This window comes from Passer montanus, unplaced genomic scaffold, assembly GCF_014805655.1.
Source record: "Passer montanus isolate IOZ18808 unplaced genomic scaffold, ASM1480565v1 scaffold19, whole genome shotgun sequence".
NCBI lineage: Eukaryota > Metazoa > Chordata > Aves > Passeriformes > Passeridae > Passer > Passer montanus.
Window position 1 is genome coordinate 11,937,884 of NW_024366480.1, and position 27,088 is coordinate 11,964,971.

Sequence of the window (27,088 nt, forward strand, 5' to 3'; positions counted from 1 at the left end):
ACGCACACATACACACATGGTTGTACATAATATCTACTGAGATTTTAAAACAGAGTAAACCAAACAGAAGGGTGGAGAAAATAGTAAATAGAGATTGACAGTGAAGAGGAATATGGTAGAATAACATTTAGAAAGTGTACTGTGGAATGTACTTGCTAAACAAGTAAGGTTTACCCTCATCTTTTAGGAAGAAAAACCTTGATATATATATTTATATCCACAGAACTGTCAAATATGCAAATGTTAGAACCTGAACTTTTAGCTTTATCATACAAGTCCGCAATGAGCTACATAGAGAAAGGATCAAGTCCTCAAAAAGAGTTGCAGTTAAGGTACTGAAAACCAGAAACAAATTGAGTTACTGAAAATTGCGAATGAGAAATTTTCTTTTGAAAGCATGTGCTGTATTGTAGCATTTGAAAGATAATCTCTACAAAATTTAACTGAGGGCTTCTTGAAACTCCATTAGTTTCTATGTGGAGAAAGAATGATGAAAATAGAATATGTAGAAAACATCCAAAAGAAACTAGTTCTGTTCCAAGTGTTTGTTAATTTAAGTCAATGGAGGGATCAGTTGCATTTTGAAGATCATTCCTTATATATGGCTAGAAATACTCAGAGATATTTTAGGAGACTAATTTGATGGAACTTATATATGCACAAGTGATTGATTTTTACCCCCACTCAAGACATGAATTCTTTTTAAACCGTCATAAATAGAGTTTCAGTTCTGTAATCCTACAGAGATCTCAGTCCTGCTTCCACATGGACCTGCTAACAGATTTGTCTGTCATCATAAAGAGAATGTCTCAAGAAACACAATACAAGCTCAAAATCAAATCCCTTTTAAGGTCATGTAAATGTTTTAGGGGTGTTTTCAGCTTTTCCATTAAGACATTTTGCCTTTGTTTTGTCCATGTGTATTTAAATACCAGAAGTTATTCTAAATATTAACACTGTAAAGATGTTAGCAAGTGAATAGTCTGAATTAGAAAATAATTCATTTACTTTGGATTTTTGTCTTTACAGTAAAGAGAAGTTGTATTTGTGTGTGTATTTAGCACACACAAAAACCTGTGAGTCCATCAGCATTAAGTTTTGACTTGAGTTTACTACATTAAACCCATAAAGACATTTGTAAGTGGTTTGAAGTTAGGCTTGGTTCTGATTGCTTAGTTTGGGAATACAGATTCCTTGAATTGATAGACTGTTACAGAAGAGAGAAAGGGAAATATGAAAGAGGAAGGAAAGGAGTTCTTCCATCTAATTACTTGACTTATATCCTATTCCTACCATTAATATACCTGGTAAAGTTAGGGCTTAGTAGCAATCTGTGTCTAAGACTTGAATCTGCTTTTTGCCTCCAGCTTGAACTGGAAGCAGATGCTGTTGTGGCTTTTAAGTAATTTTGCCTTTGGGAGTTTTTGGAGCCTGGAGTGAAAGTGAAATAGCTATTATAGCTCCCTGGGGAGATGTAGTATGGATGGAGCAGCTCAGGCACTTAGGGTTTGGTCATGGATCCAGTGGGCCACTTCAGCTACATGCGCTTGGTGGATTTTGGCCAAAACATCTCTAATCCATCAGCATTGTGGCAGATGTGTTGTGCTGGGCATACATTTTGGTGATGATTTTGTCCTTCTAAAGAGCAGTGGTGTCTGCTTGCAGGGAGTATGTGAAATGGCAGTCACCATTTCCACTGAATCACCTCCCTCCTCCTACCAATTTTTTGACCTCAAATGACATGAAAGGCCAGTTGAATGCCCTACAAGTGGCATATCAAAGCAAATTCTGCTTGTTGGTAGCCAGTATTCTTGGCATTGCGGTAAAACTTGTAGCAAAAGCATCAGGGGCATTTTTACCTCTTCACTGTGGGTAAAGGATTACATTTTGATTATGAGAAGATGTGGCTGTGTGGGGCAAGGACTTCTCTCTAGACAGATCCCCAGTGAGAGATTATGGGGTCTGCTGAGCCACAAGTCTCAGCTCCCTTATTTCAGTGTACGGCCGAAGTGATGGCAGCATGGAGGGGCTGTGCCCCCAGCACTGCCTGCTTGGGCTCACAGTGAGCAGAGGTGAGGGCAGGGCCCTGGGGATGCCCAGCAGTGTCCAGTGGTGGGAGTCGTGCTAAGGAACTGGCTGCTGGGGTATCTGTTGAGCAGTTTTTTCCCATCAGGAGCATTGATGAATGGATTTCTGCTCCCCCCACAGAACAACAATGTATTTTAATTTGGTTTACGGCCTAGATTTTTTTAAAAATATTGCAGTTGAGGAATTTAAAGTCCTTGGAGTTTTAATTATTACTGCTGAGGTTGTCCAAGGCATAGGTGGGAAGCGTCTGGCCCCCACCAAGTCTTCTCCTGGCTGCAAGAATGCTGTCACAAGTATTGCTGGTATTAGAAATATGTTTCCTTCTTTGTTGCTCTCCATGTACTTCATGTTTGAAAACTCTGTATGATCAGAAACCAATCTTGCAGTAAATGGAAATTGGCAACACCTGAAGCTCCCCATGTGGCCATGCAGGCTTTTATGTAAATCCTGAGCTGCAGAGGACTAGACAAATGTTGAATCAAGAAGTTGCCTTTTGTAAGCTGGAAGCGTGATTTGCTAATACCTGTGGTGTGTGGCATGGGGACATGCACCGTTCAGTTCAGTGGATAGCTGTGGTGTTAAAATACTGTTTAAAATTTAAAATATATAATATATATTATTTATCATCATGGAAGAAAATTAACTAATTACAGTTTTCTTTTTGTCCTTTTGCTTTTGCGCCTTGTTTGCTGCCCTTTCTCTGTCACCAGCCATCTTTGCTTGGCACTGACTCCCACCACTCCTCGCCATCCTCTCAGCCTGGCCCCCATGTATCTTCAGCAAAGCTTCGCAGGAGATGCAAGGAGAGCACTCGGACGAAGTCCTTAGGCTGTGAGGCCCCCAAAGAGAGCGCTCCAAAACACAGCGAGTCGGAGCCAGACTCTGACAGAAAGGGGCGAGTTTGCTCCGCCGAGCAGGACATGGCTTTTGGCTACAGGCAAAAAGCCGGCAAAGGCGGAACACTGTTCTCCTTCTCCTTGCAACTTCCAGAGTCATTTCCTTCCCTCCTGGATGACGATGGCTACCTGTCGCTCCCTAACCTCTCCGAAACCAACCTCCTGCCTGCCAGTGTGCAGCACTACCTCCCCATCCGCTCCCCCTCCCTTGTGCCTTGCTTCCTCTTCATTTTTTTCTTTCTGCTCTCTGCCTCTTTCTCAGTGCCATACGCCCTCACTCTCTCCTTTCCTCTGGCTATGTGCCTCTGCTACCTGGAGCCCAAGGCGGCCTCCTTGAGTGCCTCACTTGCCAATGACCTGAGTGACAGTTCAGAGGAAGAGGTGTGTACCTCGGCATCGAACACACTCTTTTTCGTGTTCAGTGCTTCAGTCCTAACCAGTGTTAGATTGCTGCAATAGTGGTCCTACTTTCAGAGCCTCATTTCTGTCTGTGCTGATATGTTAGAAGGGATTTATTTTTTTTGTTTGGGGGTTGTTTTTTTGTTTTGGTTTCTTTTTCTTCTTTTTTATTTTTTTCTCATGCTGGGAGTACAGGTCAAAGCCCAGGGTTAGGCACAACACTGTGTGGAAGAGGCTCGGCTTGAACTGTGTCAGTTAGTTCAAAGTGACTTGCACTACCTTTTTCTTCCCTCTATCCATTTAGAATAGTTTTAGGGTTAGAATAGTTATCTAAATAGTAGGTATTAAATATAATTTTCTTCATAATTACTGAACATCTAAATATATGAATATGTATCTACATTTATTTATATGACTAGCTGCCTAACAATGATGACCACCCTCACTAATTTCAGTTTGTTCAAAGTCCAGATAGACTCAGCTTTTTGTAAAAGTCTATCAGCTGTAGCTGAACCCCAGAAAAAGCTTTCTGGTCCAGCAAAACCTGGATCTTGATTTTCAGCCTTGATCCCATCTCTGCTGCAGATTAAATTGTTTTCCCATAGTTAAATCCAGCGTATCAGTGAGGGGTCAGATTGGGACAGCTGTTCTGCAGCTGTTGCAGGAGCATGCCATGTGGGCTGTCTTGACATTTACAGTGTTAGATTAGCACTGCCAAAACTGATGCCTTAAGCCGCCAGGGTCATCAGGAGCAGATGAACCAGCTGCAGTAGGAGTCTGCAGTGGTTCTGGGTACTGTGGATGTGGTGGAATATCCAGAAGTAGGAAAGGAATCTGATTAAATAAGAGAGTAACTGGCATCTCAGTTTTTGCTGGAGCCTGATTATTCTTTGTTGACAGAGTGAAATAATGAGTTCAGTTTTCCCTTGATTTTCTATTTTCTTCTTCAATTTCAAATACAAAAGTACGGTTTTGCTTTGTATATAAAGAAAAAAGCCCAGATCAGATGACCACAGACCAGCTGGCCATGTAAAAAGCCACCTTGGCCACTTGTCGATAGTCCATTGCAGTAGCTCTCTTCAATAACCCAGCCTGAGCATTGTCTGCAGCTCTTGGTTTTGTAAGACTTGGGGAAGGATTTCATTTCCTTTTTATGGAAAGCCAAAAGTCACATCAATTTGTCTTGTAAAAACATTGTCGTTAAATGCTTTTGGCTCTGTGATGCCTTACAACTAAAAAATAATGTACTATTTCTAATAAAAGGCATCCAAAATGCTGCTGTCTTATTTCTTGTCCTTATTTTGAGAGAGCATTTAGGTCTCAATTTGCATTAGCTCTGCACTTGGATTAATCTAATAGCAGTAACAGCATTAATATAGTTCAGCTCTAGAGGCAATAATGAAGCAGTATTTATGTAATACATTAGTCTGTTCCTCTTTCAGAAATGAGCACTTCTTTTTGTTAGTAAAGTTAGGAAGCATTGAGCATAAAAACATCTAAAGTAGGCTTTTTAGTATCGCTCTTTTATGAGGGTGATCACTCTGGCAGTGCTTCCTGGCAGACAACACAGACTTGTGCCTAATCCATGGGGTATTTCTTGTTCAAAATATTGCATGAAAGTGAATATGTTTTCAACTCGGGCATGTCTGCATTACATTGGCAAAACAAATCACAGCAATTACGATCGCAAGGTAGGAGAGGTGCAGCCACAGCACATCAGGAGAAGCTGCCTCTGTCCTGCTCCAGCCCTCGCCTGCCTGCCAACCCCACCTCAGCTGTACCTCAGCCCGTCTTGGAGCTGAGCCTGGCCTTTTTTACTCTTCACTCCACAGGAGACCTGCCTTACTTAGCCTTAACTCACCATTCCCTGCTCTGTGATAACCCCAGATCTTTATTTCAAGTAATTCAGTAATGCTGACTTCGACTCCATGGCTGTTGATTGGCTGATTAGCAGATATGTATGTTGCAATAAAGCACGCTTTATGATTTATTTAGGTTTCATTCCACTTATGGCAAAAGAAATAGGAATGTTTCCCACCCCCCACAGTTCACAAAAGATTGCACGCAGAGATGCAGAAGACTACAGCCAGTATCCTGAACCAATGCCTTACATTGTTGAGCTTGTTCTCCCTTGAGCTATGCATCTGGAGTTAGTCCATGCAGTCAAAGACAGAATCTCACCCCTTGGAATTCACTAGCTTCTGTGTTTTTACCTTAGCAGATAATTTTCTATTGACTTCAAGTTCTTAAAATTAACCCTATAGTCCAGACTTGTATTACGGTGCCTTGACACAATGTTTAATTCTTTTTAAATGCCTAGATGCATTAATTCCACTTTGTTTCTTTTTATTTTTGTAAACAGGAGTGACGATGCATACTTTTTTTCTGTTGCCATACCTTTACAATTGCCTATAATGTTATAAAGACATGAGATCCTTTGTTAATAAAGAAACAATTCTCTAGCACTTTAATGAAAGCAATTGGACCAGCCTAATAGACTGCTTTGACATTACACTTCCATTTTAAAATAAATGTGGTCTGTCTCAAGAGTGGTCACGACTTGAGAAATTTCATGTAACTTGCATTCATGCACTTAGCAAGTGCATGTTTGTTTAACAAACATATTCTGTCTCAAGAGTGGTCACGACTTGAGAAATTTCATGTAACTTGCATTCATGCACTTAGCAAGTAGTGCAAAATGCTTGTTTATTCTTCTGTCTGTCATACAAACAATACAAGCTCTTCAAAGAATAACAAACAAAGCTATGAAAAAAAATCAAAACATTGTATTATGAAACAATGGAGTTGTCAGAAAATTACAAAAAATTGGAGGACATTCAAAGCTAAGACTGATACTCCATCCACCAGTGGGTTATTCTTTTGTTCTTGTTCATATTGATGTGATTGGAGGATGAGATGTGTTGTTTTGGCTTTAAATTGCCTGCCTGGGTTGCTGTCTAAGGACCACAGAAAATCAGTAACAAAAACCAGAGCTTTCACTGCTATCAAAACAACTTGGATGTGCCAGTCTGGGGCAGTAGGGTGCACTTTACTTACTAGTTTTCCATATGCTTACCTGACATCAGAGTAGTTTTTTGAAATCTTTTCTCAGTCTGTAGCAACCTCCACTCCACTCTCTCTTAATCTTGACGCTTGTGTTCTCCACAAAAATGTTCTTCGTGCAAAGCAGGGATAGATCAGTCTGTGCAATGCTGTGCTTTGTTTCATTTTTATCACTCATACCTAGTAAGTGTTTGGGGGGTGGGGGAAGTTACTTTTGTTTTTCTCCTGCTTTCATCCATACTCTTAAATGGAATGAGAAGTATTTTTTTCTTCTTTTGATGGCAGTTTTCTTTCTTTTTACTATCATTAACAATTATCAGCTGCTCTTTATTGGAACCAAGTGGGATCTGAGCCTTACCATTACTCCACAGACAGACAGTAGATGGGCTGGGGGTACAGTTATTTGAACTCCTTGGTAATGCAGACAGCCTCATGGTGTATAAATGTGGAGACAAGAAAAACCTCTGTACAAATGAGGGGCTGAAAGTCAGATGACTGTTAAAGTAGCTTTTTTGTTGTTGTTGTTTTTTTTAATTATCTTTTTCCCCTCCAGATAAAAATTTAACCACTACTTTATATTGGCTAGAACAAAAAAATTAGTTCAATAATTTTCTGTAAAAAATCATTGTGGGAGGAAAAGTTCAATTAGAAAATATTAGTTACTTCCCCTTTTTTTTTAAGCTACCTGATTTTCTTAAGAAAAAAACTCTGCTATTCAAATAACACTTTTCCAGTAATGTTTGGCTTATAAATTTGTTCCACTAAAGCCGTATACTGTGTACAGTACGCCTCGAGTCTTCCTCTGAGTCTGTTCTGTTTACTAATATAGCATTTTTATTTTGCTTCTTTGACATGTGCGTTGTTTGAAAAGCAATGCTAATGCAGTTCACAGGGATGTTGAGTTTAACAGTTCCCCGTGTGAGCCGCGTGTACTGATGAGCTGGGTTTATTCTTTATTCCTGCCTTCCTCTCGGGACCCGGGTACTTGTCTAACCCAATAGACTGACAGTGAGCAGACGGATACTGCGGCTGATGGTGAGACCACTGCCACTGAGGTTTGTACAGTCGCCAGCACCCAGCTATGGCAGGGGAGAGCATTTGGCCTCGTCTCTTCCCGACCCTGGGCCTCGGGGCTAGACCGCATGTCTGCTACGGCAGCTCAGGATCCCTCCCTGCGCGTGTGTGCATGTGCGTGCCTGCCAGCGGGAGAGCTTTGCTAGGACAGTTGAGTTTCCAGTGCTCCCTATGGGCTCCTCTTGTTCCTGAGTTTGGTTTGGAAGCTGCAAGGCCTCTGCGTTGTGTGGTCAGTGTGGCAGTGGCGGTGTCACCCGAGCCAGTGCTGCCCACCCGGAGGGTTCTGCTGGCCAGATCGTGCCCTGGGGTTTTTTGTTTGCTTGTTTGCTCTTATACTCTGAAGCCTGAGTGGGAGAGTGGGGAAAAGCAGTAAAAAGCTGTTGTCGAATTTACTGAATATTCTCACATTTTAGATATCTAAGTTTTTTCTTTAATGTAATTTCACATGGCATCTTCATATATGGCCACTACTAGTCCAGGTATTCTTTTCAAAGGAGAAATGTAAAGTGTTTATATTTTCCTTACACTAGGAAGCTTCATATCCACAACATGGTACATAGGCTGTGCAGGCAAATTCAACCTTATGTGACTTCACTGAAGTGCATATAATGCTTTCATAATTAATATGGTTGCAGCTGCAAACATGAGCTGAATTTCGTCTGACATCTGCTAGAAGACAGAGTCTTACCACAAACACTACTCTAGGTTTTCAGAAGGATCTCATTAATATTTGAGACTGTTAAAATTATCATCAAGGAAAAATTTTCTGTATGACACGTCAGGACGATTCAGCGATGGCTGTAAATAGAATAAATTTGAACGGAGTTGTAAAGTAATCAACAGATTTTCCCATGAGTCATTTGTCTAATTAGGACTATATGAAAAATTAACAATAAAATAGCAGCATGGGCATTAAAAGAATTCAAACAGTGCAACAACATGAAGTCTGTTGAGATGAGTCAGAAATACAAAATGCTTTGAAGTGCTTCTTCCACTCATAGGCCTTGAGCACTATAGAAAGTAAAACATAACCATAAAATTGTGACATTTTAAATGTTCAGTTTATAACTCAAAAATGCGTGTAAATATTCCTAGTTGCCATCTTTAGTTAGAGGAGAAGATATAGCACATATCAGTTGGATATGGATGCCTGATTTTCAAAATATGTGGTATATCTGCCACCTGAAAATTGCACCCTTGGAAACAGGGCTGCTGGGGCAGTTTTATGGTGTTGCTTTTGAAAATGTGCACTGAAGTGGACAGGATGTGCATGCCATTCCAGATGATAGGTCCTGAAAGAATATATACAGGCTAAATATGAAATAAAATTGCAGAAATACAGAAAGGGACTATGGTTAGGGAAATAGCATTTTAAGCAGATAAAATGTGCTTCTTTCTGTAGAAAGTGTTGCAGGTTGTTTGTCCATGGTGAGTTTATGCAAAGCTTTGCTTGTGGCCCAGATTATGTCCTATGTGTAAATTCTGGGATTACAGAATTTCAAAGCATTTGCTGTTGCTGTTCCGTCCTAGACTAGCCGTGACCTTGGTGAGAAGGTGCAACTGCCACTTCATAAATAGAGATTTATGAATGTGGAGTGTAGCAATATTTATAAAAGGAAGATGCTTAACGCCCCTTTGATAACAAAACACAAATTTGAGGAGTGGACGTTTGCTCTGAGTTAGGAAGACTATGCAAAGCCAGTGTGTCTACTCCTTCTCCTTAAACCCTTAATGAGGAGAAAGTGGGATTTTAACCTAGTGTGTACCTCTCACCAATGTTCATAAAGCCTTCATTCATACAAGTGGGTAAGGTGTTGTTTTCCAATCTTTCTCATGCTGGCAGTCGGATCAAGAGGAGGACGGAGATCTAAAGGCACAGGTACAGAAACAAAAGGTCTAGATGTTGCTCAGGTATCAATGTTGGAGGTGTTCGCCTCTTTCAGCATGTTACTGTCGGTTCTCTGTGAAGAAATGTGTAGAAACAGCATTTTGTATCCTTTCAATACTGTGTCCCTTACTTTTCCCTTTCTTTTTCACTTCTTTCAGAATAGTCTGATTAAGCGAATACAGGGTGAAAATGTGTATGTCAAACATAGTAATCTTATGTTAGAGGTTGGTATTGGTATATACCAGTGCATGTACGTACATGTGTGTTAGTTTTAGTGGTAAACTGTGGATCTGCACTCTGATGCATGAACTGTGTACTCCCACCTGCTAATAGATTATTTTTTCTCTCAGATTATGATGACTCCTCTAACCTGTACTATCAATATTGATATACGCGTGTGCCTCTATGTGTGTGCCTCCACGCGCATATGTATGTTTGTTTGGAGCCTCGTTATCAGGTGCAAATTACAGCAATATGGATAGGCTCTTTAAGAGTGTACTTAGACTCACTTGTATGAGATATGCTATGCTGTTCTCTTTCAAAATGCCACATTTTCACAGAGTGTTGTGTTAGTGCTGTGCTCCCCGGCTCCCTGAGCTGTTACTTCCCTCTATACTAACCAAGTTGTGTGTTTTGGCTCTAAAGTTTGGTTGGCTTAGGATGTATCACAAACTGCTCTATTCTTTTAAAACTGTCTAGGATCTAGACAAAACCCAGGAAGATCTGATGAAACATCAGACCAATATAAGCGAGTTGAAACGCACCTTCTTGGAAACCTCCACAGAAACGACTGTGTCTAATGAGTGGGAGAAGAGGCTTTCCACATCTCCCGTTCGGCTTGCAGCAAGGCAGGAGGATGCTCCTATGATTGAACCACTAGTGCCTGAAGAGGTCAGCGTGAGCTGAAAGGCTTCATTATGTATTTGTCTATGCATTTTTACTTATAGCAGCTCTCACTAGATTAGAGGCTGTAGTTAGAGGCCCATCCCTGCTTGCAGGCACTCCCTTTTCTCAGAACACAGGCAGCAAAAATGGGAGGAAGAGTAGATACCATAAACATATACATATATAAATATATGTGTATATAGAGAATTAAATTCACTGGAAGCCATGTGGCAGAACTGGGTCTCTCTGAGGGTGCAAAATACAGGCGTTGTTACAGGTTCGGTGAGCTTGAGGAAGTCCAGCCATGCATGAAAGAAACCATGAAAGTGATGGAGAGAAAATTTAAACAATGGTGACTGGTTGGGAGAAGTGGTGCAGTGAGACAGGTGGGGGCTATGGTGCCAAGCTTGAAAAGCAAATACAGAACAAAGGGCAGAACTCTCAGTCTCTGAAAACAGGGAAGAAATAATGATGATAATTAGACCTTCTTGGCCAGTTCCATAAGGAATCTCATGGTTGCTGCAGTCTGCTGGATACTGTCATTGAAGACCCAATGCAGATTGCTAAGTATCTGCATTTTCCTGCAGTCTGTGTGTGTGAAAAAATCTTGCTCACTGTGCAGTCTTGAAGTGCTTGTAAGAAACTTGCCAGTTTAAAAGCTGGTGTTTACTTGATCTGTGGGAAGATAAGGACATGTGGGGTAGCGAGGCAATTGCTTTTGTGTTGCAATAAAATACATAGTGCAGGGTCTTGGCTTAGGTTCAGTGGAGCAAAAAGAAATAAGCTTGTGTGGTCTGCCTGAAAATGTGGTTTTGGTTTTTTTTTATTCTATTATGAATGGGTATCTGGTTTCTGTCTCACAGGAATGATCTTTATGGGTTCCTCTTGGTTTTAGCATTAAAAACCAATAAATGGTCATGAGATTTTTTTCTGTGCCCACAGCACTGATGTAATGTAGGGAACTCAGTAAAAATTGTCTGGAAAGTGTAAATTGAAAGGATGTTCTGCTTTCTCACCTCAGAGGTTGGTGTTGCAGACCCATAACTCTGGGGAAGGGCATCCCTGGAGACGTGCGGGTAGCAAGTGTCAGCTTCTCCTTACAGGGAAAGGGATATTGCCAAGGAAAGGGGTCTCACCTCCTCCTCTCTCACAATATAGCCAGTGGCTTATGGTGGTGCCAGATGTGCATTACTGTGGCAGTCATGTGTGATTAAAATACATTAAAAAAGCAGGCTCAGTGCTCAAAGCTTCCTTTTTGAGGGGAGCATGGAGGAGTTTTAGTGTTGCTCATACTGCCTTGTTCAGGAATCATAACAGACCCTACAGGTTGGTTTGATTGTAGTTGAAAATAAAGGTTTATACTTCTAAAAAGTAAAATTGTAAGTACAATGAATAGGATGCATTTCTCATAATAAATATGTAAGGAGCTGTTGGAAAGGGTGGCTAGCTAAGCCTGAATCTCAGAATTGCAGGGGGAGCAAACTTAACACCACCATGTTTGTTTAGTATCTTTATTACTTTAGGAATGTTGTAAACAGTTTTAATTAAAATGCACAAGCAGTATCAAAGCTTACACAAAGCTGTGTTACACAGCTATGTAGGCTTCACCCTGAGGAAACACATCTGAATTTAACCATTCATTTGGAAAGGAAAAGGACAAGAATTTTACATGCATCTATGTAATACATCTGCTTCACAGAACCTCATCCAAATGAAGGTATTTCTGTGGAAAATTAAGAACTGACTTGAGCTATCAGAGCCTAACTCTGAGGTGACTTCTGCTGTAGATAACACCTGGCCATTCCTTTGGTCCCAGTAAGTGAGATGGTTTCAGTGCACCTGTCCTGATGAGAGGGGATTTTTTTAGGAAAAAGCTGAAGCCATCCTTAGGTCAAAATCAGCACCTTGTTGTCTACTGAGAAATGCAGAGGAAGTCAAAATAGTGTAGTGCCTTCTGTTAGTCAAAGTTACACATTATCCACTTTAAAAATATGTTCAGTGCTGTTACCTGTAGCTTCTTCTTAAAATAAAACAAGAACAGAAGAGAAAATATATATTTTCAAAATGTGATCTTCGAGCACGTGGCACCTGAGTGTTTGGTCAGTGTGACCTCAAGCCGCTGGTTGCCGCTTGGTTTCTTAGAACAGATGGGAAAATAATTTGGTTTTCCTTAGTAATGAAAAATATAATTTTAAATATCTTATTTGATGGTAGCCAAATAGCTGTAGAACAGGAAAGCCATCATATTGACAAAGTCCTTGACAATGTTTGGTCTGACCTGAATTGGATGAAACCAACACTAGGAATAAAGGAGTTGTGCATCTCCTTGCAGTCAGGGAGTACATTTATCCCTTTCTAGTTTCATATTTCTCTTTAAATTTCTATCTTTTCTCATGAGTACCCTTTTATCATGCCAGTCGTAGGACTTCCATTGGCATATTTATTGAGTATAGTAATTACTCAAGCCACTAGAAAAGGATTGGCAAGAAACCCATTTTGCTCTGCAGGGACTTATTTTCTCTGGCCAAATGACAAGAGTGACCAGCCCAGAAGGTGGGCTCAAAAGCCTTGGGAAATGTCTTACCTACATTTAACATTTTCTCAGTTGTCCAAGATAGAGAGATACTCTTACTATTCTCATAGCAATGGGAGAGCACTGATGGGATAAAGGTGAGGAGATTTCAGTGTCACACTACAGGATAATAGAACAACAATTAGCTCCCTCTCTAGGAAAAGTGCTTCTAAGACTTCTAATACCAGCAGGGAAAAAGGGAGAGCTGAAATCATGGCTGGGCACTCCTTCTGCCTGCTTCAGCAGAGAGGGCTGCAAACTCAGGAGAGAGCCTTGCCCAGAGTGAAGGTGCAGGGGCCTGTTCTGGGATATTGGTGGAAGTTGTGTGAGCTGGCATCAGCCCCAGCCAAATGAATCATATGAAATGAAACAAACACAGTGCATCCACACCTGGGTCTTACTCAGTTTAGTGGGTTTTGTGCTACACTTGTGCATATCATTTGTGTACTCATGTCTCCTTTGCATTCACCATAGAGAGATACTGATTTCACTTCTCATTGGAAACCTCTGTGCTGCAAAATGATTCTCCTCAGTTCTGTTTCCCAATTTTCCTTGAGATTAATAATTTGTAAATAAATATGAGCTACTGTGAAGTATAGTATATATACCCTCCATTTACTAAAATCATTTGTTCCCCTGACATTAGACCAAAGAAGAAACAGAAAAATCAGAAAAACTCATATTTTTGCAGAAGGGAGGTACTACATTCCTTGAAATGCAGGTAAAAACAAACAATACTTCATTGAAATGCAGTCAGAAAGGATGGCAATGATTTATTATTTTATTATCTTTTTTCCTTTCCAAGCCCTCCCTTTTCATTTTTTTTATTGTTATTATTTAATAAGTTCCAGGCAGAGATATAATCTGGAGACCAAATTCTGAGGAATAGGTCCTCTCCAGAGCTTATGGCTTCCTAATGAAGACTGATTTCTCTGCCAGTTAGAAACCTACTTGCACGGTGCTGTTTGGATGTTTTTTGCAGTTTGCATGCATTTCCAGCATAAACCTCACTGAGAGCGTTACGGTGAATGAGGCACTTCTGTCACGAGAATGCGTTTCTTTTATATTGTCAACTGAATTTAGAATATGCTGAGTGATGGTGAACTTTATATTTTTATTGGTTTTTCTATTAGCCAAGTGTGATAGAGAAGAAGATGCAGGAAGGAGAATCTGCTGGCACTTTGGTTACTTCTCATCAAATCATTATCCAGAAAAGTATCCCATCATCCCTAGAGGTTATTTTTAATTCATTTGATTTTAAGCTACATCATTTGCTTAGTTAAATACAGAAGTTACAGTCTTAAAGTCAAATAACTGGATGCTGATTGCTTAGTCAAAGCAAATCACATAGCACATTTGCATGAGGAGGAAAAAAGATGCTGCAATTAAGTTTCATTCAGAATTTTTAGTAGTATGCTTAGTTTATACAGTTTGCAGTGTTGTGCTTCTCCATTTAAACAATCCTGAAGGTTGTTGATGTTCTAATGGAAACAAGGAAATTCAGTGCAGGCTACATACAGAAGAGTACTATCCTAAAACTTCATTAACAGCATGTTTGTAACAACTAGGGTACAGTTGAATGGGCTTATTTGCCCTATTTTTATAATTTGGTTTTGACTGTAGCTTTTTGAACCACTGCAATATGTGATTTTTAACCCCAGGTTGATTCCAGTCACCACTGTAATTATGTGCTGACGTGCTATTTTGCTTCAAACAAATACAGAAATAGTATGGCAAAAGTAATATTTTTGGGCCCATAATATATGGACCTCTGAAGAAAGAGAATATGCAAAGAAATCATATTTTGCCTGAGGTGATTCTGTTTATTTTGCTTGATAACTGCTGTAAGAGGTACAATGCTAGAAGTTACTATACGCTTTCAGAAGAAGCAACATGATTTCTTAAAAGTCTGCATAATTTAGTGCTCCTGAAGTACAAATAAACCTGCAGATATTCTAATTTAGCTTTTATATCTCAAATATAGGGCACTGAGGATTGGGTTATTATAGAAAAAATACCTTCTGAGGTAGTTGATGGTGAATCGGAAAAAAATCTGGCCTACAAAGTAGTGACTGTGAGCAGTAAAACTGCCTTTCCACCTGAGGTATTAAAATCCAGTACCGTTCTAATGCAGAGCTTTGAGGACTTGGAAAGTGAAATACAATCCAATGAGGAGAATAAGCAGAAAATGTTCACCCTAGGAAAGTCCTATGATACCGTATCTGGGAAAATTGTAACCATGACAAGTAAAGCTAAAGAGGGCGAGAAAGCGGTACAGCCTTCGGGAGAAACTTTGCAAAAACTGGAAAGGGAAGTTCAAGAATCTGTGAAAATCGTTCCAATAGTGGCCAAGTATGAAATCCTCCAGTCTGTCACTGATGAGAAAGCCAGGCGGGGATCTGATGTGCAGAGCACGAGAAGAAAGCTGTCTGACTCTCTGACACCCATAAAGGAAGCAGAATCTCAGTTGCAAAGTCCCGAAGAGGAGAGTTTGAAAAAGACACTGAGGATGGACCAGGATTTGCAGTTACTTGGTACACTGGAAAGCTTACAGCTTGGCAAAGCAGAAAAGCATCTTGGTGGAGAAGCTGTAAAAGCAAGGGCATTTGCCCGGACAGATAAGAGCCTGTCAGAGTGGAGATATTCCAGAGAACAGCCATTTACCATTGCTACTGCTCACTATGTTACTGAGTCGTCTGCATCAAAAGTAGTGGTAACAAGTGGCTTTGACTTCACGCCACGATTTAAAGATAAAAGCATGACTTCTTTTAGGCAATCCCTTCACACCACCCTAGCTTTGAGTTCTCTTGCTGCCTGGCTTTATGTTGACAGCAGCCAACCCAGCTTATTTTTTTTGTCTCATACTTTGAATCCGTCTCACAGTCTGAAGCAGACATTATATAAGGCTTTCAACCTTTCTGGTTTATGTACTCAAATTCAGTATTGCTGCTGTGGCTTGTTAATAGAAGGAAAAAAAAAAGGTTTGCTTGAACCAGCAAAATGCCAATGCTAACAACTACGCTTTGTAACTATTGCTTACTACAGCCATTATGAATTCGCTCTGATTTATTTTCCCATTCTTTTCCTGTTTCCAACCTCTCCGTGCCCCTGCAACCTACTCTCCTTTTCCTCCGTCTCTGCCTCTGGTTCTGGCAATTAATATGTCTGTGCATATGGGTCTGCCTTTTTTCTGTGTATGACTCTACATTTCTTTGTCTATTTAGACTAAACAGTCCACCAGTGAAAAAACCTTGGATGGTTCAGATATCTTCACTTTAATAGAGTCCGCCAGAAAACCAACTGAGTTCATAGGAGGGGTTACTTCTACTTCCCATACCTGGACTCAGGTGGCTGCTTGATTCCCTCCATCGTGTCATAACCATGCACCAATTACTTTTGTTTTTCTGTTATTTTGTGGGGTTTTGCACAATATGGAACTGTATAACTAATGCATGTATTTATGTGTGTTTTCTTTTGATTAAACAGACCACAACAGAAACTTCACCAAAAAGGAGAAAAAAAAAAAAAAACTTCACCAAAAAGGGAAAAAAAAAAAAAAAAGACAACAACCACCGTTTCTTTCATTTCATTTTGGTCATTTCACAGGGTGCTGTATTTTGCCTTTGTAAAACTTATACAAAAATACCAATGAGAAGAACACCAACATCGAAATTTCTCACCACTTTTAAAAATTTTGCTTCTTGCTTTGCTTTCCATTTCTGCTGTACTGATAACATCATGAGACCAAAAATCTATGCAATGTGGAAGAAATAACATGGCAAAATATAATGCCCATTTTTTTTAATTTATGTTCACAGTACATTAAGCTTGGGTGCTACTACAAATAGTGTTGTCTGCTTCTGATGCTGAGGGTTTTTTCCTTTTTCCCTGCAGAGAATAGACACGACGACGTCTCAGGAGATAACTTCCAGTGACATGAAGCAAGCAGTTCAGCCGGATCAGGATACAGTGCAGAAGGTTGTACAGGAGACTGTAGTTGTCAAGGAGAGACATGGGATGGAGGTGCATGCAGGCGGGGATCCTGCTAAAGTGGCCGGACTTACGCTGGATGCCCAGGCTGAGGCAGCGTCGGTGGTGGCTGCCGGCGTGAAAGGGAAGGAGGGCTCTGCTGGGACTGAGGGGGCGAAGGAGGAAAAAAGGGAGGAGGCTGGGAAAGCCCTAACCAAACAGGAAGGAGTCGCTGCCGCTGCTTCGTGTGAGCAGGCAGAGGAGCACAGAACAACAGTCCAACTTTCAGAGTCTTTGGAAAGAAAACCTCATTTTGAGGTAACTTGTTGTTAAATTGGTCGTGTCTGTGCTGAATTGTGAATGTAGGCAATAGTAGGCTAAGTTAATTCTAACATTGAAAGTTAAGTGTGCCCAGCTTGTATGATTGCACTTGTATAGAAAGCAAGTTTTTTCTCCTCTTATTTCCTCCTTGCATGTCACCTGCAAGGCTTGCTGCTGGTTTCCATCATTAGCAAAATGCCATGCATGTTTTACTTGTAACTGCTTTCCATGCTGCATAGAAATACCAAATTTCATGGCATTTTATGCAACAGATAACAAGATCAGCTGGCGTTCTGTTTGGGAAAGTTGATCAAGGTTGGCAAAGTTCACATGTCCCCAAAGACAGGAAACAGATTGTTTTTTCCATGCTTGGTGCAATTATATATAAGTGTACTGTGTCTTAAACAGACCAGGTTCCTTATCTTAGCCCCATTAGCACAATTTCAAGAGCTGTTTTGTGCAGGGTTTTTTCCCCAGAGATAAAAAGACTAAGCCTGGACAGAATTCATTCTCTTGTCATTTTAAGAAGATGTAGAATCACAGATTCTCAGAACAGTTAAGGCTGGAAGGGCCCTCTGGAGGTCATCTGCTCCAATCCCCTGATCAGACAGAGATATCCAGAGTGAGTTGCTGCCCAGGACAATGTCCAGAGTACTTCTGAGTATCTTCCAGGAAGGACATTCCACAGTATCCTTGGGCAACCTGTGCCTATGTCACTCTCACAGTGAAAAAGTGTTTCCTCATGTTCTCAGGGAACCTCCTGTTTTTCAAGTTGTGACCATTGCCTCTTGTAGTATTTAGAGCATTTTGAACTTTGTTTTTGTAAAATCCAGGGAAGTGCTAAATGTCGCCAGCATTATATACATGAATGCAATGAATGTACCACTGTAATTAAGATAATTTTATCTTCTTTTTTTTTAATGCAGAACGATTTTAGTTATTCTTTCTTTTACCCCAAGCAAAAAAAAAATTGTTCTGAGAAATCCATAAGCTTTGCTAAATGTTCCTTCTTTTTTTTGTTCATGCAGTCACCAGTTGTGAAGACTGAGACTATAAGTTTCAGCAGTGTTCCTGCTGGTGGGGAAACCCTTGAAATTTCAACAAAGGAAGTGCCAGTAGTCCATACAGAAACAAAAACCATTACATATGAGTCTTCTCAGGTAAGAAATTCTGTGAAAAACATTTAATTTAATGTGCCTTAAAGGAACCCATTTCTTCACCCATCTTTAAGTGTATGCTTTAGTGTGAACTTTTCAAAGTTGCTCAAGTATTTAATATTAGCATGAGGAGGATGTATGTAAGAATAACTTACCTGAGGGTCACTCTCACATCCTGGTGTAGGGCCTTTCCAGAACATTGATGAAACTGCAGATTTAAAAGTGCCATATTCTCATCTGTGCTTCCAGAGGGGAAGGACAGCCTCCAGATGCACAGAGAAATACTGACACATGGTCACCCTAATAGCACTTTTCCCCTACCATTAGATACTCACTTTATGAAGAACTGTAGAAAGAAGGAAGTATAACAGTCCAGTTCTTGATTCCCTGTGCTCAGGATCATTTTTGTGACTAGTTTTTCTCTTCTGGTTTCTAGGTGGATTGCGGTGCTGACTCTGAACCAGGTGTATTGATGAGTGCACAAACAATCACATCTGAAACCACCAGCACTACAACTACTACACATATCACCAAAGTGAGTCCTCAGAAAGCAGGGAGCTCCTTTTTCACCAGGGTGTATGCTATCTTAGCTTTGTTTCTATGATTTATTTCAGAAAGGGAGTACATTCTGATACTCTCTTGACAAAATGTTGTAAATTTACCATAAATACTTGTCTTTATTCACCTGTCTTTGGCTATGCTGAGTTGATTAACTCTCTTAGTGCTGTGACTGACTGCTCTCCTACCAATATTCATTGAGAAGAGGATTTCATCTATCTGCAATGAAGTTCCCCCATTAGTAGATGAGCATTACAAACGCCATGCCACCTGTATGCTATTCTGAAGCAAGCAGTTGGACTTAAATAGGTCTGAATATGGGGCTGTCTCTATTCCCATTCTGTTTTTCATGGGAAAAGTTTGCCATTTTTGACATACAAACATCTCTCTTGATGCATGTGCAGATTAACTTGAATTATAAAATTACCTGTACCTATGTTGGAAGGACATCTGGAGGTCATTAGTCCATTCAGAGCGTTCAGGCCAACTCCAGAGCTGCTCACTTGCAGTCCAGGTTGTCCCCTCTTTGAGCTGTTACAGTCCAGTCATGAGAGGGTTCCTGCACTGATCATTCTGGGGATGAGTAGCAGCACTCTAAAGTGAGTTACTGACATGCATTTTTGTCCCTCTCATCTAGACTGTGAAAGGAGGCATCTCAGAGACAAGAATTGAAAAACGAATAGTCATCACAGGAGATGCAGATATTGATCATGATCAGGTAAAATATACAAACTGCTAAAAAGGATACCCTGGAGACTGAAAAAGAGAACATTTCTAAACATTGCTTTGACAGATATTACCCATACTGGCATATCTTATATTAAACTGGAATAGTAGTTAAATCAGTGATGGTATATTTCATATTTTAATCATTTTCCTCATTTGTAAATTGTGTAATATGTCATGAATCTCTCCACCTTGCTATTGATCATGCATGTTCCACCTCCTTTTTGTTTTTGCCCTTCTGTGGTTTCCTTGGGATAGGCGCTGGCTCAGGCAATTAAAGAAGCCAAAGAGCAGCACCCTGACATGTCAGTGACCAAAGTAGTGGTTCATAAAGAGACAGAAATCACACCAGAAGATGGGGAGGATTGACCACAGGTAAGAGGACCAGATGATTTTCCTAGGCATTTACTGGGCTGGCATGTTGCAGATGTTGTTTTCCTACCATACTTCACCTTTAACTCTTCACTTTCTCTCACTGGCATTTTCAAGTTTCTGGTTATCAGTTCTGATATTTGAAAGTAAACCACATTCAGCTCTAGACATCTGCTTTCATTAAACAGTGCCAGCTGGAGAAAGAGAAACTACTCATTTGCTTTTGTTGGCTCTCTGAAAAGTCCTCATTGTCCATGCTTTGTTACAGTCTAATTTCCTACTTCTGAAGTCATAAAAAATCTGTTGTCTGCTTTTGTGCCATTTAAGAGCAAAAAAAATTTGTTCTTAAAGGTGTGCATTTTTGTTTAAAAATGCCAAGGGAAAAAACCTACAGCTGCTTTTTAAATGTCTTGTGCAGATATGTTAAAAGTTATGCTTCAATTCCCAACTTGCAAAGATATGGTCCAACTTGCTTTTAAATGCAGTGACTTAGTTTGTTGGTATTTGGGTGTCTTGGCTTTCTTGTACTTGAATAAACATTTAATGTTTTAAAGCAGCATTGTTTATCAGGATGAGATGATAATGCAGCTTTCCTTGCGTCCAGCTTTTTCTCAGCAAAGGCATGCTCTCCAATAGTGGCTGGCTAAACAGACGTCTCAATATTCCTATATTTATTCTGTGTGCAGAAACATGTCATGCATACTAACCTGCTATGCAAAAGCTCTTAATGCCAGCACCATTGCACAATTGCTTTGAATGCTGTATGGAGAAGGGGAAGAAAAAGCTGCTTGTCAGATTTGTTGAATCGATAGCAGCATTTTATTCTTAAAACAATATGTATTCTCTAGCACTTGGTGTAAGTAACAGAGTATAATGCACAGCACCTTTTGAAGCTCTTTGGCTCTCCTGCTTTTGGATATACAGACCCTAAAGAAAACTGAATTTCAGTGTCAGTTATTTATTTGGAAGATGGAACCAGTCACTAAGGAGTGAGTAGCTGTGATTCTTGTGGTATTCTGCTAATTGTTTCAGAGACAGCTCAATGTGGCTTGCTTAAAAGTCTATTGATGTCGCTAATTCTTTCCATTGGCGTCAGTGGACTTTGGATTTGGTCCAAGTTGCTTGTAGTGGGATATGCCATTTTCTAACAGCTTTTCTTGTATGAACAAATTGACAAATCTCTTTTGCAAGAGAGTAGTTGTTTTGAATAATTAACTCAGTTCTCTTTTCTGCAGGAATAACCTAGAATGCATATGAATCCAGACATGCATACCAGTAGGAATACGAGAACCTATACGGAGTCTCAGTTCCAACCTGACTGACTTGTATCTGTCTATGGAAAATTTCAGTACAGAAGAATTGATCTTGACCGTTAATAAAGAAACTGGCAGAGATACCTTCCCATAGAAAGCAATCTGAATCAGCAGCAGTTAAACAATATTGCATGAAGCAACAAAAAAATTACAGAAAAGCAGCATTTTTAATTTTCTTAAAATGTCTAAGTTTTCAGCTTTACCTGCACGTTCATAAACAATATAAAGAGTGATCTCATGTAACACATAAACAGTTCATGCCTTTCACAATTTCTGAAAGTCTAAACAAATTAAAATTTGTTAGGTGGCAAGCCTTTTGTTTACAGATACTGTAAATGAAGATTACCCCGAAAATGCTAGAAGCTGTATAGGTACTGTGTATAATGTTTTACCACACATTAGATGTGCCAATAACACAGTTTATTCAGTAAACAACTTGAATCTTATATTTGTTTCATCTGGTTTTATTACTGCCCCATAAACAATGATGAATCTTTACTCTTATCAAAACATATAAATGCTTACAAAGTGTGCTTTGTATACCTGACTGAATACCTTATGAGGTAGCAATGATTTTAGTATATTAACTTTAATGATTTTTGTCAGCATTGTTCAGAGTCAGCTTCCAGTCACCCTTCACAGATCCTAACCTTGTAAATTATATGTAGTTATTTTGGAGAAAAAAAAATCTGTATTTTACTTAGTTTGCAGCTTTAGAAAATTATTAATCTGAAATAACCGTGATGGTTTTCTATTGATTTCCCTTTTGTTCTCAGAGAAAAAAAAAATCTGTTTGAGAATCTGGTCAGCATTTACTATCTAGTTCTGAGTCAAGCCTTAACCTGTACAGAACGTCCACTGAAAACTCGCTAGTGTCCAGCTCTAATACCCACGGAAGGAATAGTGTCCATTACACTGTCAGCTGCATCACAACACATGGTGAATGTATGTTTCTGCATAGTGAAATAAAAGTGGTAAATGCATCTGAAATCGTATTGTTCTGTGTCTAAAAGCACCTAGTGGTCGTTAGTATTCAAAACATCAAAATGTTATGTTTGTAAAACACCACAGGTTTCACTCATGTGCACAGTAGATGTGTTTTGTCTTCAGTGGCTGACACTGCACTGTGCAGACAGTGGGAGTTAGTGGAGAATCCAAAGGGATGACAGTGTTCACCTTTGGGCATATGATGTTTGCAAAGGAAAAGGACTGTTTGGTTCCTTCTGTTTTCTCTGGTTGTGTAACATTTCACCGAAGCTAAATGAAGAATTTTGTTGTTGCTTAGAAAGTAAAGGCCAGTAGCGCTTGATCCAGATCCACTCTCTTTTTGTATTTTGGCTCTGAAACATGGATAAAATTGTCTTTAAAGCAGTATGACTTATTGGTTTCCTTTTTTTTTTTTTTTTGCTCCTTTGCTGCATCTCACTGACACTCCCCTGCTAGTTTAAGAGAAATTTGTAAGGATTAGTTCACCCTTTAGTCTGTATTTCCTTGCAGGATTGAAAGGCAGTGGGTACAAGCAGACTTTTCAGGACATAAAGGGCCAAATTTGCCCTTCGTTGTTTACACGGGGCTCCCTCCCACTGAAGTCAATGGATTTGCCTTCAGTGGAGAGCAGGATTTGACCCAGTGACTTGTTAATAAATGTTTATTTTCATAATTTAGAAAGGAAAATAGTATATATAGAGAGAATAACCTGTAGATAATAATTAAAAGTAATATCACAAGACTTTTAAACCTTTGCCCTTAGTCTCCAAAACATCTTCCTTCCACCAGCCATTCTTCATGCCTTTAAATCTGGAGTGCTAACGATGTAACCCCTCCCTGCCCCGCCGTCATTGTTACCTCTCACCTAATGACCGACACAAAGCTGATGGTCTGTTGTGATCTTTGATGGCCCTCTTCTCCTCTCCTTCCTCCTCCTCCTCCTCCTAGCCCAAGACCATCTCTGCTCTCATCCCCCTGAGTGACAGTAGGCTCAGCTCTCTGATGCTGCTGGTGCCCAGTGGCGGTCAGGGGTGGAGGAGATCCTCACCCGGTGTCACACCAGGTCCCCGCTAGTGCATCAGGAGTTTAAAAATAGACTCTGAAGCCATATTGATCCTCCTTTAGGTGCCCCTCATGTTGTCAGCTAAGGAACGGCATTGTATTACCTCAGAGAGACACGAGGCGATTGCACAGCCTTCTCTCCAGAGTTAGCATTATATTTTAGCATGGCTTGAGGAGATTGTACTCTGGTGATCCTGCACAGTATGTACGCTGTCTAAAGATATATTGCATTGTAGGAAGTTAGTCTCCTTGGAAAGGACACTCACCACTAAGATACCGCCTAAGCGCATATAAACTATGAGGAGATGAGAGTGGACAGGCAAGGACATCTCAGTGCCACTGTTGGTAGTAGACCCTTGTTTGGGGGATGGTTCCTGGAAGTTATAGCTTTGGTTTTTGCTGGAAACTGTTTCTTGGGTTGTCTGCCTAATGCTGTGCCACATGAAATAAAGAGCACCTGCCTGTTTCTACCAACCAGCTTTTGTCTCCGTCTCTTCTCATTTATTGTTGGTCTTTGTCTGGCTTGTCAACATAAACCAACCTGGAAAACAAACCATCAGTGTGTTACTTGTGGGCAGCATTGCCAACACAGACACTAGCATGGGAGGCAGCCTTAGTTGCTACAACTGGAATCCCAGCTTCAATCCTGAGAAAACTGACTACTGTGAGCCATTATGGTAAGGGCTTTGCACACCAGGCAAGAATGGGCATGGCCAGTGATCACAGCAATAGTGACCATTACACATACAGAAAGAGTGGATACATCACACTGACATGTTTTAAAGCTGTTTGGAATTCCTTAATATTTATGCCCCTGAAATTTTTTTAAGGCTGTCTCATCACAAATGGCAAGTAATGGTGTTTCTGTGCTCAAGCAAATATAAAAAACACTTAATGAGCTTCTAAATTCATATACTAGATCAAAGCAAGGGTTTAACAGCTTAGCCCTATTTCTTCCCAGAGCAGATTTAGGCAGCTGGTGAGATGATGTGCTTCATCTGTACAACAATTTGTATCTGCAAAAATCATAGCCCCTGATAAATAGTTCTTCATGGCATATAAATTGGACATTGAGTCCAGGCTTCAGTTTGGCAATCACACTGGCAAGTCTTGCTGCAGGTTTCTTTCCTTATACCAGAACAGTTCTGTCAGTTCAGATCAGAAAACCCGTTTACAAGCTTCACCTTTACATGTTCACAGGAATTAAAGACAAGATAAAGAAATACATCCCCCTTTTTTATACCAGAGCAATAATGGTCAAGATTCTTCAGAACTAGGGATCAAATAATTATTTTAATGATGTTTCCTGGTTATTAAATGCTGAGATCTCCTGCAGTTCTATATAGATCCCAAGGTACAGTGGAGGTTTGAGGTACTATGGATGGACTATGGCTGGACAAGTGGATTGCTTTAAGAAACACTAACTCAATTTCTTATGTTATTTTTAAAGAAAGAAAAATAAGGACTTTTCTTAAATCTATAGATTCCAAAGGCTATATCAATCCTACACTGCCAATAGTGGGTTTCTGTGTCTTTTGTCACTAATGTTATGCCACATCAACAAAGTCTGCCTGTGGTTGCTCCAGTGCCACATCAGCAAAGTCTGCCTGTGGTTGCTCCAGTGCCTCAGAGCAACACAAAATACCAGCCTTGCTAATTAAAACTCGATCATACTTAAAATGACTGTTATTATTTATGCATCTTGTAGTTCCATCTCAGGATGGATTTACATATAGATAAACAATGGGGCATCTTGTTAGTTTTTCAATAAAAATATTTTCCATAAGTTTCTGTATTCACTAACTGTAACCAGATTATTCCATTACCTTGGAATAATGTTAGCCCTGGTTCAGACTGTACATTAGTATGGTTTATGCCTTTTGTTTCCACCTCCACCCTTTTTTCTGACTCCTATTCAACATCTACCTTGCTCCTCAGCTGAAACTAATGGTTCCTGTAAGGGGTCCTGGAGCAGACTTTCAAAAATCCTTGTTTAAAGAGAAACCAATGTGCTCAAATTACACCAAAAAAAAAAAAAAGTCAACTTTCTTCCATTATCTAATGTTCCCAAATTCAGCTATAACCTCCATAAATCAGTGACCTCACCTTTGTAGCTGAAATGATCATCATTCACTGTAAGTAGAATTAATGGCCTGTCTTTGAGCATGACTACAGTGACATAAAAGGGAAAAGAAAAATGAGAAAGAGTTCTGACACTGGAAATTGTTTTCATTTTTAAATACATTAGATTTTTATTTCTACAGTCTACCAGCTCTACTTTCTCCAGTACAAAACTTAAATTACAAACCTTTTATTCTTGGGTGGGGTGAGTTGGGTTGTTTTTGTTTTGTTTTTTTTTGTCCAGAGTTGGCTAGGAATTTCTTTTCCATTTTCTAGAAGTATCTTTGCTGTCTGCTGTGGTGAGGTGTACCATGACTCTTAACTTCTGTGTGTAATCAAAGCTTGGGCAATGTCAACTAATAGGAGCTGCAAAAGAGCAGATGCCGGAACGTGCGCAGGTTTTGAGCTGCCTGAATCACAACCCAGAAGGTGTGTTTCCACACGAGCCTTGCCTTACAGTGCACATGTAAAGTACTGGCCTTGTGTTATTTGGTGGATAATCCTGGGTAGGTATAGTGTAAAAGATAGAAGATTAGACAAAGCACATTAAAGGGATCAGGAAAGGGTGTATCATAAATTGTACAAAAATGCAAAGAAACAAGTTAAAGCAATATATCTGAGTATACAAAGCAAATAATTAAGATCTTTCAAAGCCTTTTCTAGTAGGAAAAGTCCAGCTAATATGATGTTTCCTTAAATCAAGGGTGTTTCTAGCCCAGATGTCCTTTCTCAGTGGATTGTGGGGGCTGTTTCTCAGACGTACCAGTTTTCTGGACAAACAGTTGATGCATTCAGCATATAAAAGCTCCTAAAGGCATTTATATTCCTGTAGTCCAATCTCCAATCAATATACAACTTAGATAGATGCGAATCATTTTGTATAGTCACAGAGGTGGTGACAATTTAACCACTCATCTTTAGAGCTCCTAAATCCTAAGCTACCAGACTAACATACACACGCATTTCCACTGAATATTATTTGTTCTAAGAGTATTTTGATGAAATCATCCTTGAATATCCATTAAACAATATATTTTTGTTTTGGTTTGTTTCTTTCCATTCAAAATGCCATGTGGTGATTGACATGTAACAAGATTTTTTTCCTGCAATCAGATGAGATGTCAGTACAGGTATTTTTTGACATATCATTCTATAAAAAGGAACAACACAAAAACACTGCAACATGTGGCCTGATATCATAGAAACAAATGACTGAATTGAATACCTGTGTGATATGGTTCTTGTAATGGGGACACATCTGCTTACTCTGGGAAGACAGCCTGTAATAGTTATCCCACCACCTCCCAGTTATTTTAAACTCTTTTTGTCCCTTGTTGATTGATTTCATATTCTCCAACTTAATCCACCTGTGTTTGATCTGTCAGGCTTCTCTCTGCATCTTTTCTTCTTCCAACTTTTCTCCCAGCTTTTAAGCAAACTGCATCTGATGCTTCTCTTTCTATTCATTTTGCTGTTGCTTCTTACACCTATCAACCTTCTTTGAAGTCTTACTAATTCTCTGTCCTGCAGTCTTCCCAACTCATCCATGGCCACTTCAACTCCTACAACGATGATACATCCAATCCTTAAGTGCATATTTCTTTGCTTTCATATCTCTCCACAAATTTCAGTCTTGA

At 39.8% G+C, this 27,088-nt stretch overlaps 1 protein-coding gene across 18 annotated transcripts in view; it reads left to right on the plus strand.

Moving 5' to 3' along the window:
* The window catches only part of EPB41L3 (erythrocyte membrane protein band 4.1 like 3), a 143,846-nt gene extending 121,575 nt beyond the window's left edge, over positions 1-22,271 (plus strand). For 2 of the 18 annotated variants that reach the window (XM_039706048.1, XM_039706049.1), the window contains exons 13-26: positions 7,448-7,501; positions 9,364-9,399; positions 9,567-9,632; positions 10,108-10,299; positions 13,512-13,586; positions 13,999-14,100; positions 14,850-15,578; positions 16,090-16,212; positions 16,760-17,152; positions 18,184-18,315; positions 18,749-18,847; positions 19,508-19,588; positions 19,855-19,971; positions 21,204-22,271. In XM_039706048.1, the coding sequence (XP_039561982.1) occupies positions 7,448-7,501; positions 9,364-9,399; positions 9,567-9,632; positions 10,108-10,299; positions 13,512-13,586; positions 13,999-14,100; positions 14,850-15,578; positions 16,090-16,212; positions 16,760-17,152; positions 18,184-18,315; positions 18,749-18,847; positions 19,508-19,588; positions 19,855-19,965 (2,193 nt within the window). In that variant the 3' untranslated portion in view covers positions 19,966-19,971; positions 21,204-22,271. Of the gene's footprint in view, positions 1-2,798; positions 3,366-7,447; positions 7,502-9,363; positions 9,400-9,566; positions 9,633-10,107; positions 10,300-13,511; positions 13,587-13,998; positions 14,101-14,849; positions 15,579-16,089; positions 16,213-16,759; positions 17,153-18,183; positions 18,316-18,748; positions 18,848-19,507; positions 19,589-19,854; positions 19,972-21,203 lie in introns of all 18 variants that reach the window. The other 16 variants (XM_039706050.1, XM_039706052.1, XM_039706057.1 and 13 more) reach the window with 12 other exon arrangements.
* The last annotated feature ends 4,817 nt before the right edge of the window (positions 22,272-27,088 follow it).